Genomic DNA, 15857 nt, shown 5'->3' with positions numbered 1-15857 from the left:
AGATATCCCACATTTTCAACAGTACAGCAAAATATGATTATGGCAAATTAAACTGGCTTTCCGTTGTCTTCCCTTTGGTTACAGTATTTCAGTGTGTGTGGTAAATAAAGTACCTGGATACAGTGGCTCTCAAAAGTATTCACCCCCCTTGGACTTTTCCACATTTTATTGTGTTACAAAATGGAATCAAAATGGATTTAATTCAGAGTTTTTGCCACTGATCAACACAAAAAAAGTCCATAATGTTAAAGTGAAAAATTAAATCTACAATTTTTTCCAAATTAATTACAAATACAAAACAGAAAATAATTGATTGCATAAGTATTCACCCCCTTTGCTATGACACACCTAAATAAGTGCAACCAATTGTCTTTAGAAGTCACACTGGATTGGCTTAAAAACAAAAAGGTCAATGTCCTGGAGTGGCCCAGTCAAAGCCCGGACCTCAATCCAATTGTGAATATGGGGAAAGAGTTGAAAATTGCTGTTCACCAAAGGTCCCCCATCCAACTTGACGGAGCTTGAGCAATTTTGCAAAGAAGAATGGGCAAAAATTGCAGTGTCCAGATGTGCAAAGCTGGTAGAGACTTATCCAAATAGACTCATGGCTGTAATTGTTGCCAAAGGTGCCTCTACCAAATATTGACTCAAGGGGTGAATACATTAATTATTTTCTGTTTTGTATTTGTAATTAATTTAGAACAATTTGTAGATTTAATTTTTCACTTTGACATTATGGACTTTTTTGTGTTGATCAGTGGCAAAAACTCCTAATTAAATCCATTTTGATTCCATGTTGTAACACAATAAAATGTGGAAAAGTCCAAGCGGGGGTGAATACTTTTGAGAGCCACTGTAAGCACTGGGATGTTTTGGTTGTCATTGTATTTTAGTGTAGCTTATGATTATTAAGACAGTCAATATACGTGCTGTAATCATTTCACTCAATGTGCTGGCCTAGTTGTTGTTGGGAGAATTTCATTTCTCATAGCATCATATCCAATCCTTCCCTCATCTCTGAAATCTGAATGTTATGCTACGAGACAATACATTACAGGCTTAGTGTTGGAGCAGCTGCATTCTATCAACAGCATATGGGTTTGGTAAACATTACCAGCATCATCTGTGAGTAGAAAATGAAGGTTTATGTGCTTGTTTACATTACAGAAGGTTTTATGAGGAATATTGGCTCAAGCAAGGGAAACTCTTTTTTCTTGTTGCATTATGCTAGTTGTTTAGCAATTCACCATTATGGGGTATTTGATAACCTACTTTTTATTAGAAATGCGCTACCCTATCTGTGTCTATCTGTATCTACTGTTATATATTAATAAATGTGGTTTCCGTCTATGTATTTAAATATACCATTTTGACTTACTCGATCAGCTAATGCAGCTGAATTAGAAATAATCTTCCTTTACCATCTCCCCATTAGGTATCACATATGCAATGGGTATACGGGGACAACACCATGATGGAAATGATAGAGAAGAAGCGCTGCCTATGCAAAGAGATCAAGGCGAGACAGAAACCCGATAAAGGTCTTTGTAAACAGGACAGCATGCCTAATCTGCCAAGCTGGAAAAAGAACAATGGAAACAAGAAGTACAGTCCTCCCCCCTACACCACACAAACTACTGTGTTCTGGGACACGGCCATCTGACAAAGTCCTGGGTGGAACATATTCTCCTGGGTTGCAACCTTTGACCTGTGCAGGTAGATCAAAGGTTTCCTTAATAGGGTGACAGTTGTGACCTATGGCTTTACTATCGGAACTAGGCAATACAGAAGAAAATGGGAGCTGTCCAAAAACGTAGCAAATGTATACCCGAGGGTTCAGATTATCATGTTTTCTTATTACTGATTATATTTCATATTTTTCTATTGGAATAAATGTCTTAATATTAAATCTGTTTAGTATTACCTAGATATTTTCTAAACAAACAAAAAAAGTAGATTTAGAATGATTCAACATGTTTTTGATCTTGTTTTAGTTGTACTTTTGTTGCAAGACGCCCATAGTTCTTTATCAATTATTAGTACCAGTATGTTAGGCCAATTAGTGAGCCTTTCACTTCATCTTTTTTTTTTGTAATTTTCAAAATTAATTTTCCTACGACTATATTAAAAACAAAATAATAATATTTTAATGGACGTATATTTTGAGATCTGTATTTCGAACATTTTATCTATGAGACAGCTTGAATTTTATTAAGACAAACCAGCCCGGTTAACTAAGTTAAAATGTTTTATTGTGTATGTGCTATTTGAACTATCTGGTTCCACATGCTCCAGTATTCTGATGATTTGCAATCTTGTGCACTACCCCTTAAATTAATGGAAAAATATCTGTGTGACGGAATACCCCATTCAATCCCCATTCAATCAAAAACAAATGATTATTGAGTAAATAGCTTATTTCTTGTCTTTCACAGCTGGGGACTAGAGACATTATAAACTTACTGTTTATCAGCAACATGCATAGCAAGCTGCTGAAATACATTTTTTTATGAGAAATTCTACCAGCATGTTGCTAAAACTCAAATCTGGAGGCCAGTTGTCATCAACAGAAGTACTGCACCTGTGCTGTCAATCTTTTGATTAAGTAGCAACCACTTCCAATTAGTATTGAAGCGTGTTTCACAGAAAACCCTCATAAGAATTGTTTGGCTTTCAGATATCATCTACAGGTGTTTGGTCCAATTTACACATCTGGGTGGTGTGTTAATGCGTTCTCTCAGTGGTGTTGTGATAGCAACCACCACAAACCCTCTTGAACTAAGAGCATCTGCAGAGGTTGAATTGATGAATTTAGACCCCAGGCCTGTCAATAGTTTGTTTTTAGTGAATAGCTAGCTACATACCATTGCAGCAATGGCACATCTGCTCATTAATAAGGTCAAAGCCATCAACTCCATCCATCAGTTTTCAAGGCTAGGGCTGTGAGGTACTGCTCACCTAGTCAGCCAACTTCTTAGCAGAGAGACACTACAGTCAGGTGCTTTTTGGTCCCAGCCAGATGATTCAAGATCAAATCCAGACCCAGGCAACTGACCAGCCACAATTTGGATATGGGCTTGAATCTCAATTTGGACTCAAAGAGCAGATCTTTGATCCCTAGATACACGGAGAGCACAAATACACCGTTTTGCACTAAATTTCTTTACTTATGCTTACAGTGATCAAAAGACAGACAGTATGGAGTGTGATTTTGCATTTGGAATGCCAGAAATACTGGGGATTAACAGTGTACCTCAACTGTATTCAGCAGTGCTTTATTGAACCTTCAGTAAACTCATTTTTCAGTGAGCACTAAAACCAAAAGGAATTGGACTTCAAGATGCACTTGTTAGCAATGTCGTTAGTTTTACAATAACTGTTTCCTGTCCTAGTGACTGTGTATCTGAAGCTATCTTAAAGTATCCCTATGGCTTGACCAGCACAGTCATACACTTCCTTGAGCCTTAGAAAAACAAAAATAGTCAAGTCTTAAAATACAGATATAAACTACACCAAACTCAACTACACAGTGATTGGAATAGGTGTGGAGGTGGTGCTACAGCTAAGGCATGACAAAGAGTCTTTAAAATACTAGCAAGTACACCTTACAGAAGCCCTGAACCGCACAGTGAAAATAAAAATGAAGGCGATTATCTCGTACGTATGTGCGAGTTTGTTTGTGGTACATCCGAGATAGATATAGAGATAGTTTATCATACATACAAGAAACTATCTTGTACCTATGAGAAACTATCTTGTATCTACTAGATAATCTCCTTCATTTTTTTTTTTCACTGTGCTATATAGGGCTTCCATGACCCCTCTTAAACAAACCCCTTGTGCTCCTGTGAGAGCTTTTAGCAGGATATTCAAGTCACACAAGTATTGAACAGCTTGCAATGACACCTTTGATTATAATAATTGCCTTGAGGAGACCATGGTTCACTGTGACTAAAGGTAGCGGGTCACTTAAGGGTTAAATGATAGGGTAGTATTGAGGCTGGTGGCCTAAATCACTGTAAAAATTTAAAGATATGTTACTTAGGGATACTATTGAAAAACAGCTGTGTTGTTTAATATTGTTTGGCTTGCAAATAAAAAAATAAAGATAAAAACTAAAAACAACTCAGTAACACTGTTACTGCTGTACCAAATATAAGTTTAAAGGAAACTCAGACAGGTTTCTAATCAACTAATAATAGGATAAACATTGAAATAAAATGTGCAATCCTTTGTTTAAAAAAAAAAAGCTTTGGTGAGCAACCTCTTTATTAAAATGCAGAAGAGGTTATAAAATATGTCCACATAATGTGTGTCTTGAGCTATGATATGCGCAAATCAATTATGAAATGATTGTTTATCATTCACTTTTTCTGCTTCTTTGCGTGCAGATATTAAATGTAATACTAGTGTACAATTTATTTTGTGTAAGGTGCACTGTGATTTATAAAGAATGCACAGTAACGTCACAGTTTTTTGTCTTTATTACACTGAAAGTGTTTCTTTTTTATTTTTGAAATATGTTGAAAAGTATGTTTGTTGTACTACTGTTTCCTTTTGAAAACCTACAGATTCTAAAACAAATAAATAACATTTTTGAAAAGAATTAGAAATGCAGAATTATTCAGTAGCCTGTGTGTCATTTTACAACAGATAAAAATAAGTCAAGATCTTATGTACATTCTAACTTGAACTGTTTACAAGTAACAAAATAATTGAATGTTTTAATTAGAATCCATGTTGACAAACATATCATGTGTGTGTCTCACTAGTATATCACATTCAGAGTTTATTTATTAAAATGACTGGAGCAGATTAATCATGTTATTGCTCTCATTTTTTTGCGCACAATAAAAGCACCGACTTTTCAATTAAGTTTTCTTTTTGGCTTTATTATAAGCACCTGCATTCACAGAAGTCCATTTTAATTGAAAACAATACATAACACAGCATTATCATTTTATCTACAGGTACTGCATTGTTTAAGTGATTACACAGGATTATGTATTACATGATTAATGTTACTTTCTCCAGATATGCAGTACACTAGTATTCAGCATTTTGTTAGGCCACTCATTTTTCATCACATACAGTTCATGCGATCAGATTTTTGGTTGCAGAAGAAAAGGCGCAAATATATTGTGCAGATTCAATCAAAACATGCTGTGTTGCTTTATGACCCAAGTTATATCCCAGTTCTATGGTGCTATTCATCTTCCAGACACAGGTGGACAAGATCAAAGACGACACAGCTTAAAAACCCATGACAAAAACATAATTTCACATTCAATAAGTTTGTATTTGAACACATATATACTGAAAGCTTTATTGAATGCTGCAGAACAATGTTGCTCTGTATTTTTTTTGCATTGAATACACCCCCAAAATATCTAAGGTGTATGAAATGAACAATTCCCTGAAATCAGGATTAGCAACGCACATCGCAGACGTACGATCAACATGCAAGCTAAATGAGAGCTTCTGCCAAATCCTGTCCACATCCTACACTAAACAACTGTCATCAAATTGATCCCTTGAAGCACAGGGGGGATGTCAATTTGGAAGCAATACCAGGGTGGAACAGTTATCCAGAAGGCATTGCTCCATATGCCACAATATTTCTTTAACAGTGGAAAACCAGAGTGCACTGTTAAAGGAGTATCATAATAGCCTTATTTTCAAAAGGATTTGATATTAGTTATTCACTGTGAAAATCAACGTTTTTGATGTTTCACATATAGGGATACATTTAACTTACTCCAAAGTGTAATTTCGTTTTTTTTTTTTTTTTGGGGGGGGGGGGGGGGAGAAAACCACTATAAATATTATAAACTAGAAACAAGCTAACAAAAAGTGTTTATTTTAAGACTAAAATGTGTGCCTCAGTTTGTCGTTTGTTTGTAGATTTGTCACATTAACAGTTTTGTTTTGCTTTCGCAAAAAAATTGTCAAAATCGCATTTTGGGATAAAGATCTTGATTAATTCTAAAAATGAACAGGCAGAAAGGAAAAAGGTAAAGTATGGGTCTGGTGGGAGGAGCGGAAGGATAACTCAATAACATCAGGAGCAGTGAGTACACATGATTATGTATTAAGAGCACAAGCATTTTAAAATAAAGAAATAAAAGGAGATTCAATATGAACATTCTGTGAGCTATGTTTATCCAAACAACTTAGACAAGATTACACAGCATTTAGCAAGCAGATATTTTTTTGTCGTAACATTTAGAAATTGGTTGCATTAAGATCCAACTAAAATGCATGTATATGTCCAACTAAACAATTTAAGTGCTAGCCCTGAAGCCTAACTTAAAACTAAGACCTTGATATATTGAGGCGCGCATACACTTTATGGATAAAGGTGTCAACATTTTTTAATAAACACACTTTTATACGAGGAAATAATATTCAGACCCAGGCCTATAATGTACATGTGCAATTTCATAACATCTTTTACTTTTACTGTATAATCAAATGCTTATAAATTAATTTTGAACATGCATAAGAGTTAAGGGTGCACAGCTTTTACTGTGCATCAGTGGTAATATTTAATCTCCAACTGTGTGAAGTAACAGCTGAAAATAAAAAACAAGCAAAGATGTATATTAACAACCCTGACTGATAATAATCCTTCAAAAATGAAACGATTTGGGTGTCCTATGTTATTCTGTAATGACAGATTTTTTAATAGGCAGGGAGCTTTTAAAAACAAAACAAACAAACAAAAAACATCTCTAATCTTCCTTTTAAAGTTTGTGGCCACACTGGGGCTTATAAAATAAACAAGGAAGACATAAATGTTTTATGTAATTATGAAATATTTGATAACAAAGCAGCTCCCCAATAAAGTTGAAGTGCCTGATAAGGTACTTAGAACCGCAATTAGACATGCTACAGTTTAATGTCACCAAAAGGAGCTTTTAATGTAGAGCTCTGAATAATATAGCCTTACTAATGAGTCTATGCATTGCATTATGCTTAGATACATTATATATATATACACACACACACACACACACACAGTGGTATTAAACCCATGGATAAAGCAAAATTAATTGACTGAAACACAATCAAATAATAGATTTCACTATATGATTGTAAGAGGGTATGGTATGACTATAATCTGGTAATTATATTTAATCTACTGTATATACACTTTCTTAACTCCCAACGGGGGAAAGAAAATCCACAACATGACAGCAGTTAGAAAGACTGTGAAGTGTCATTGGAGAATCTTTTGTTTGGATTTTACACTGACATATAATTTTTATGTTTAATAAAATAAAATTGAGGGAGTTTATTACATACAGCACAATGTTTGTCAATAATAAAAATAATAATAATAATAATAATAATAATAATAATAATAATAATAATAATAATAATAATAATAATGACATGATAAAGCAGGAGTCTTAAGCTGAGGGAAAGTAAAGCCACTTTGTGGTTTCAGGAGACTAGGTTTCAGGTCACTGCATGGCACACCAGCGGAGACTTGGGGTTTGATACATCAAAGTTGCCTCAAACTAGGTCTCCTGGTCTCCTGGAACTAGGTTTCAAGCCACTGTTTCTGAAAAAAGTGGCTTTAGTAAGTAAGAAACATAGTTTCAAGCAAAACTAGCCAGCATGATATTTAAATTCTGCATCGTCACCACTTAATGATTTCTCTGGGTGACATCAGCACTGTTGGGCATTAAACTGTGCATCGCACAGTTTGGTTATTGTTTTCTCTGCCTTATTTGCCTAAAGTTCGACATTCAATTGTTTGGAACATTTTTTCTTTCTCATACAGTTTTCACCTGAATATTGTAGGTCTGAAAGAGAATGACAATAACTAATGAAACAAACAATAGGCATCTACTCAGTATGTGTACTGCGCTGAACAAACTCATAAAGGATGGTTCTTTAAAGAGATGACACAGAAACCCAATGCCATGCCTATCATTTGTTTTCTGTAATAATTGTAAAGCTTACAATAAATTCAACGGACAAATATGAGAGCTCACTGCAAATGTGAAAAATAATCATTGTGTTTGATAAGAAAACAGCTACATCTAGGGGTATCACATGTGTTTATTAGTGCAGAGAAGTATAAAGTCACAGTGGTACATTCATGGCTCCCATTTGCCCCATAATGCCATAACACTAGCATGTGAATCTGCTGTGAGAGACTGAGACAGAGACAGAGGGATTGGGCTTGACATGCTGATGCAGGTGTCCGGGTTTTAAATACAATTTATCAATGAAAATCAATTGCTGTGTCAGGAATGTCCAAGAATGTCTCCTTGACACTTTCTCTCTATACTGATTGGGGGATCAGAATCCCATAAGCTATTTTCCTATTCTTTACTGTACTAGCGATCCTTGCATACACACAGCGATCCGAGTTCAAATGATCCCAGTATACACACGGTGATCAAAATAACAAGGTTTTTCCTTCAGTGTTTTCTTCACCCGTGTTAACATACTCAGTCATGTGGATTCACAGCGGATTCGTCTCTAGGTGTATAGAACAAAGGAACAGATGTTCCAGCTCCTTTGTAAAGCATGTGGCCAGAGCTAATTGATATCAATAAATCAATTAACACCTGGCCACATTCCACATCTGTTTTCCTGGGGATGGGATTCTAACCCCAGCCCTGCCAGTTACACAAACTTTTTCAAAACTTTTTCAGATTTTGACAAACTTTATTTAAAAAAACTAAAAAGAACCAAATTACAAAAAAAACACTCTTTCCACGTACAGGGACTCAGCCCTGCCCCAGCTAGCAATACAATTCTCTTTATAAGGCAAGAAACAAACAGCATGGTCTCTTAACTAATGCTCCTAACTACAGCTTTGTAAAAGGGAAGAACTGTAAATATGATAGCTCTTTAGATTCCAGGGTATGAATAGCCATGTAATTACATTGTAATAACTGGGTAATTACAAATGGGTTCTAGAGTACAATTTTTAAATAATGCCTATTTTAAAGGAACTTAAAAACTTTTAGGTGTGAATGTCTACTGTATCTTGAAAATACATTTTAATCAATAACAAATATTAAAAATGGCACATGGCATTAAACTGTTAAAAAAAAAAGACTTTGAATGCAGTTATTCCACAATTAACCTCCAAAGACATAAACAACCTTCTATACATATATTTGCTTATGTATAACATTATGTGCAGACATAAATATAATTACCTGAGTAAGCAATCATTTACACAAAGGAAATTAAAGCCAGAACTATGAGTTGCCGCCACAAGAAAGGGACTGGCTCCAGTGTAAATGGTAACAAAACCCAGTGAAGTGCTACTGCCAGGTATAATTAGAGCCTCCACACATAATAGCACTTTCAGTGTGTTTGATTTAGGAACGCTGCAGAGTGAAGGTTCAGTAACAGTCTGTTTATGTCTACTCATAACAAACTATGCGTTATTAATCACTGGTTAACTAGAACAACCACAGTGTTTACCAAAGCTCGAACCTACCGATTATACATCTGCCAAAACCACCACAAGGGAATAGTTTTTAAAAAAGCAAGCTGTACACTGGTTGTAATAATTTGTGACTGCCCATATAAAAAAAAATACTACAGTACCATACCCTCTTGAGGTGTCGTGGGCTAGTCGACGAAACATCGAGGGTGGAAGTTGCCCACTTCAAGACCCCAGAGAAGTACCCTACTTAGCTCAATCCAGACGGTTGGTAAAATAAGCTCATCCCTGGAGCCAGCATTACACTTCAGCCATCAACACCAGGCAGAAGGATATCTACATCATCATATGGAAGGAGACACAGATGGATCACATTAATTTACTGTAAAGCTATGTCTTAGTTGGTGCTTATCTTGGCGAGAGTCGAGTTCAAATCAGCATGAAGTTTTAACATCTACTCTCTTGTAATGGAAATCATTACAGCACAACAACACTACAGTATAGTAACTATAATGTTGTCAATTGAATGTTTTAATAAACACATTATAAATATGTTTTACAAAACACAAGTGAACACATTAAATTGAGTGCAGCCTATGCAACCCACCATCTTTACTCTCTTTCTGAGAAATGTTAGGGTAATTCTTTCTACTGACATGAAATTGCACTTGTTTGTGTTCTTCCTGTGCTAAACCTAGTCTATAGTTGGGGCATCACAGTTCACGTAGTGGTTTCTGCATGCCCCAGCTATATTCGGGGCATAGTTTCTACTGTTAACGTCCCACCCGATGTGCAAATATACCTCTAGGGTGTGAGAATGGCACTCCCTTACATTGGCATGCTAAAAAAAAAAGTGATACTTTGATCTTGCTTCAAGTTCTGTTTTAGCCCAAAGGTGCAAGTTGTCTTCGTGAAATTAATCACCCAATGTTTGCATCTCCCTGGTAAAACACAAAAAGAAACTCAGAGGCCTTGTTTATATTCAGCCTTCCCTCATTATATTTGACAAGGTCAAGCAGCAGGACACTGCTGGGCTATATGAAAGCCGTAATATTCAGCCACCAATCTGGAGAAGACTTGTCATAATCTTATTTGACAGTAATCTATAATTATGCATACAGTTATCCATCTGTGGACTTAACTATATCAGCGGACTGCCAAGTCAGCATATATTTTAACATTCATTAAACAAAATAAGCAAGTAAAAGTTGAAAATAGTAATGCTGTCTTGTTTGAAGTTAACATTAGTTTTTATGTAACTTGCCCCACAACAATTAAAAGTATAATCCTTTGAGTGACACAGTTACTTCTTAATTATTTCTTCTATTAGTTAAGGCAAACTAACTGGTCTCTTTACAAAGAGGAATAACATTTATTTGGATCCCACTGAAAACAATGTGGGCCTTGGTCTGTCTATTTTGTATTATATATGTAAAATGTAATTACCCGTTTGCTTTATAACTGCACAAATAAATACATAATCACAGACTGTAGTCCCTCCAAGAATATGAGTAATGGATATCCAGAATGTGAATCCTGTTTCATTTCACAGAAATGTATTTAATTCCATGAATGTACAAAACCACACAAAATACACTATGTGAACTAAATGCTGAGGATGTCTGTGGAATGTGGAATATCTTAATACTGTAATTTTAGATTTGTTTCTCAGTGGTTTTTGCTTCAAAGGTCTGTATTAAGTATGTATAATAAATGTGAATGCCTCCCTATTAAGCTTTGACCCATTGTTTTGTAAAATTCATTACATACTGAAGAACTGAATAGTCTTCATATGTTTTGAACTACAGACCTGTTTGTTTGTATGTATGTATGTATGTATGTATGTATGTAAAGGCATGTATTTAAGGATTCTCACTGACTTGGTCACTGTAGAACCAGATTAGCCAGTCTCCCAATGACTGACTTCATACAAAAATCAATAAAAATCTGTTTCCCTAGCAGACTGTGAGCACTACACTGCAATACATGGAAAGGTCAGACAATCAAGAGGTAATTTAGACTTAGAATAATTCAGGACTGTTGTATGTGTAATAATGCATTTTATTAGAGTGAGTAAAAGAGAATTGCTACTCTAGTTTAAAAGCTGAATCCTTTTATTTAACTTACTGCCAAGGATGTGTCAGACTGCGTTAATTTAATCTAAAAAGTTATTATTATTTTTTTTTTTTATTTCCAAGGCATTATTCAATCAAACTTTGAATAAATGTCTTGGAATGCCTTTTAGATAGAGGTGTACAGAATAGGTAAAAGCGATGCTACAAATAGAGTTGATTTCTCAAGAATGGTTACAGACCGGTGCCATGTCCAATATTTTATTGGGTCCCTAAGTTTGCAGGAGGAAAGGATAAGAGTGGAATCTTATTTGGAAACAGTATCCACAACATACAGTCGGTCTTACAGATGCTATTTTCTCAGACTGTGCGCAACTTTTTATGTTTCAAAGTGGGTTTTAACATTGTACTATTACAAACCAATTGAGTGCAAGGTTTACATGTGCATTAACAAGACAGCTCTTATTTCTATTGTGTGTTCTTCACTGGTAGAAGAATATCCATATCAGAGTGCTGCTAAAAAATATTTTAATTTTGAACTCTTTGATTGATGTATTTTTGACCATCGGTTTGCTTTTATACATTAAAAACAAAACAACAAAAATTAATTTGTATAGCTCAGTGCAGTTAGGCATAGGTTGGCTATAAATTAAAATGGTCTATACAGTATGCCTGAAATAGAAACATTTGACCCTATTAAACATATGTCACCTTAAACAGGGAAAGTACTATTTTGTACTACCTCTCTGTACCTCATACAACATTGAGCATTGCACAGATTTTACAGTGAAGTATAGAAAAAAAAACAACAATAAAACAAAAAGTGCAAAACATTGAATTCATGACCCCCAGGAATCAATTACAGAACACTTGTAATGTTTTTTTTGCGTATGTTCAAATATTTACAATTTTTTATACTAAAACTGTGTTTTACAAAATGAGAAAGTAAAATGGGTGTGTGAAGTGGAGAGCTTTTTTAACCTTGGGAAGAAAAGAAGGGAATTAAACACAGCATAACATGGGAAATGGATTTGATATCCAATATGGAACCTCCTGAGACTCATCCTTCTGGGTTGTGAGAAGCACATTTGTCATGCAGTGTCATGGCAAGAAAATAACAACCACTTTATAAAGTGCTGTTCAAAATGTTTCTTTTTTTCCCCTTAACTTCACTGTGCAGGAGAGGGTGTCCTAGATAACAGGACAGACAAGAATGTGTTCTTTTGGGGTCAAAGGGACATGGACAAAGACATCTGAGTACATTTATAAAGGGTTTTTCATAATATTCAGGTTCAATTTATAACATGTATGTGGGTTCTATTACTATATTACTCCTTATTAAATGCATGGCTGTACTGTTTGTATTTGTCCATTGTAATCTAGGCTTCTTGAAGGTTATGAACACAATGACTGAATTTGCAATGAAGTAATTAACCTTGTGTTAGGAAAGCACCATCCATCATGAGAAAATACTTGACTTAACAAACACTGTCATGTGATGGGGTTGCCCTTTATATTGTCCTATTGTCCAGATTAAAATGCACAATATATCAGAATATAAATATGCACCTGCACTGTATTTAAAAAGCAAGAAGTTTTAAGTAACCAGCTGTACTGTAGAAATATTGGTAATGGTTTATGTATGTATGTATGTATGTATGTATGTATGTATGTATGTATGTGTGTATGGGTTCCAGTTGAAGGATAATGTAAAAACATGTATATTTTTTAATGTGATAAATGTCTACTGTTTTCTCATTGGTATTTGCTTTTGTTCTTCATTAACAATATCAATTAAACAAATTATGTTATTAAATAAACCAGCTGTTGTGAAGAAGCAGAAGAAGAAGAAGAAGAAGAAGAAGAAGAAGAAGAAGAAGAAGAAGAAGAAGAAGAAGAAGAAGAAATTAAAGTTAATTAAAAAGTATACAAAAGCTTACCAACTGCCATATATTTTAAACTGGAATAATCATCCATAACCTTGAACACTCAACATAATTTGAATAATCAGAAAGACTGCTGCCTCGTCGTCAAATTAATGGCATGGCTTGCAGGTGCTTACTATGATTATAATTATGATTTTGCTTACCTGGAGTTCTGGATCCTGACAGTATTTGAGATAATGCATAGACCTTGCCATGTGGGTCACTTGATAAATTAGCTTAAATAATGCTCACAATAAAAGTATATCAATGTGTGCATGAGCCATGCTAATCACTGTTGAATACAGGTAGGGAATCTAGTTGGGTGTAATTTCTGTTCTTTAAAGTTTAAATAACTGCCTTTTTATTGGCTGCAAAATATGCTTTTAAGCTGGTTCTGCAAAGACCATGGTAAATGTCTTTTTCCAGAACTGTTTAATGCAGGTGTCTTGTTTGCATATAGTTAGTACAGTGCAACCAGCCACTGCAATATGAATTGGGATACAGTTAAACAGCAAGTCAATTGACTGTTCTCTTACCTTTTGATGATGTTTGCCATTGCTCGGAGTGCTGCTTCGTAAATCAGTTTTATTGTTTTATTGATTTTCATATTGCCTGAATAAAGGGCTTAGAATCTTTCTGAAATTGCTAGCTCAGCAGTGCGGAGTAGCAGTGTGGAGTAGTGGTTAGGGCTCTGGACTCTTGATCAGAAGGTTGTGGGTTCAATCCCAGGTGGGGGGACACTGCTACTGTACCCTTGAGCAAGGTACTTTACCTAGATTGCTCCAGTAAAAACCCAACTGTATAAATGGGTAATTGTATGTAAAAATAATGTGATATCTTGTAACAATTGTAAGTCGCCCTGGATAAGGGTGTCTGCTAAGAAATAAATAATAATACCTTGGGTCAAGGTGCTTGAAGTTGCTGTTCCTTTTGCCTTTTGTATTGTGGCAAGTGATAGAAGACACTGTCTCCATGGCTGCCAACACTTTAGATGGGTCTCAGGCAATACAAAAAAAAATCAATAAAACTCATTATTTAACAAACACTGTAAAAAGATACTAGGATAGTAAAAAAAAAAAAAAAAAACTGTTAAAATGTCATTTGAAGCAACTTATTCTTTAAATATCTGTTTATAGCATCTGTAAGGTCAGCAGAAGCAGAAAACTACACCAGCGATAAATAATCTACTTGGTCTGGTAGACCAGCTGGAAAACCATCTGGTAGATACCCCTAGGGGTGCTGGTTTGGTCCCCCAGTTTTGGTTAAGTTCTGCAAACACAATCTCAGATCAGCACCTGCTGGAAATTTTTAATTAGGCAACTAAAAGAAACATTGAACGAAGAATTATGTTAAAATGTATAAGAAAATATTTAATTAAACTGATGAAAGTATTGTCCAAAATATTTGTCTACTATAAGCTGTAACTATGATTGAGTGTTTGAGGTTATTAAAGAATTTAAACTTTGTTTTTTTTTTCATACTGGATATTTTAATGACGTGTTTTCATTATTTACCATATATGAAGAAATACAAATGTGGTGAGTAGTGAAAAAAAAGTATTTTAGTTCCACTAAATAAACAGTACACATAATTATTACAATGTAATGGTTAGTCAGACTAGTAGGTTTATGTTTTAGATAGACAAAGCATTGCAATTCAATTCAACACCACAATCGCATGGAACTCAGAAGGACTACAACACATAGTACCAGTGTTGGCACCAGAACCTGAAGCTGGTTTCCAAGCCACAAACCAGGCTTGAATACAGGAGTCCCAATGCATAGCAGACATATATAAAACAGAAATGTAAAAAGAATTCTATGTATATGAAGAACAACTGAACTATGCGCCTTTGTGGGAAAATTGATGCTAGTGCCACCTGACTTCTCAGTTCAGTCTTCCAGTAGTTTGATCCCCCACCCTCCAAGTATAGGGAGCAGATGGCAGTAAAGTTTACATGAAACAGGGGCAATTGGCCCCCAGCCCAATCACACGGTTGTAAACATTTTAAAACTACTTTGGTTCACAAACACTGGGCTGTTAAAAACAATAAATAATTGATTAACATACCAGTGGTAATATCTCACTGGGAATTCATATTGATGTATTGGATCTACTGCTGATGGTTGTCCGTAAGATAATAACACAATAAACTGTTTAGCCATAGGCCACAGCTACATTTTCTCAATTCCTCATGTTTTATGTGCTGTGATGCACTGGGTAAATTTGGACACAGTTTCATTATGTGGAAAACAGCATGTTACTGGAGGCTGAAGGAAGACAGAATAATATCAATGTTAGTTCCTCTTAAGGAAAAGGTCATTGACTATGACTCTTAAGAAATACAACACATCAAGCACTCAAGAACATTGCAGTTCGACCTTTTCGTCTGGGAGAACCAGATCAAAAACGTGCACATTGTGAATGAATTCATAGTTT

At 35.1% G+C, this 15857-nt stretch overlaps 1 protein-coding gene across 2 annotated transcripts in view; it reads left to right on the top strand.

Moving 5' to 3' along the window:
• The window catches only part of LOC117416847 (neuronal tyrosine-phosphorylated phosphoinositide-3-kinase adapter 2-like), a 42775-nt gene extending 37917 nt beyond the window's left edge, over nucleotides 1-4858 (top strand). For both annotated transcript variants that reach the window (XM_034028269.3, XM_034028268.3), the window contains exon 7: nucleotides 1436-4858. In XM_034028269.3, the coding sequence (XP_033884160.2) occupies nucleotides 1436-1663 (228 nt within the window). In that variant the 3' untranslated portion in view covers nucleotides 1664-4858. The remainder of the gene's footprint in view (nucleotides 1-1435) is intronic.
• The last annotated feature ends 10999 nt before the right edge of the window (nucleotides 4859-15857 follow it).

This window comes from Acipenser ruthenus, chromosome 12, assembly GCF_902713425.1.
Source record: "Acipenser ruthenus chromosome 12, fAciRut3.2 maternal haplotype, whole genome shotgun sequence".
NCBI classification, from domain to species: Eukaryota; Metazoa; Chordata; class Actinopteri; order Acipenseriformes; family Acipenseridae; genus Acipenser; species Acipenser ruthenus.
This window is presented reverse-complemented; position numbering and strand designations above follow the sequence as displayed.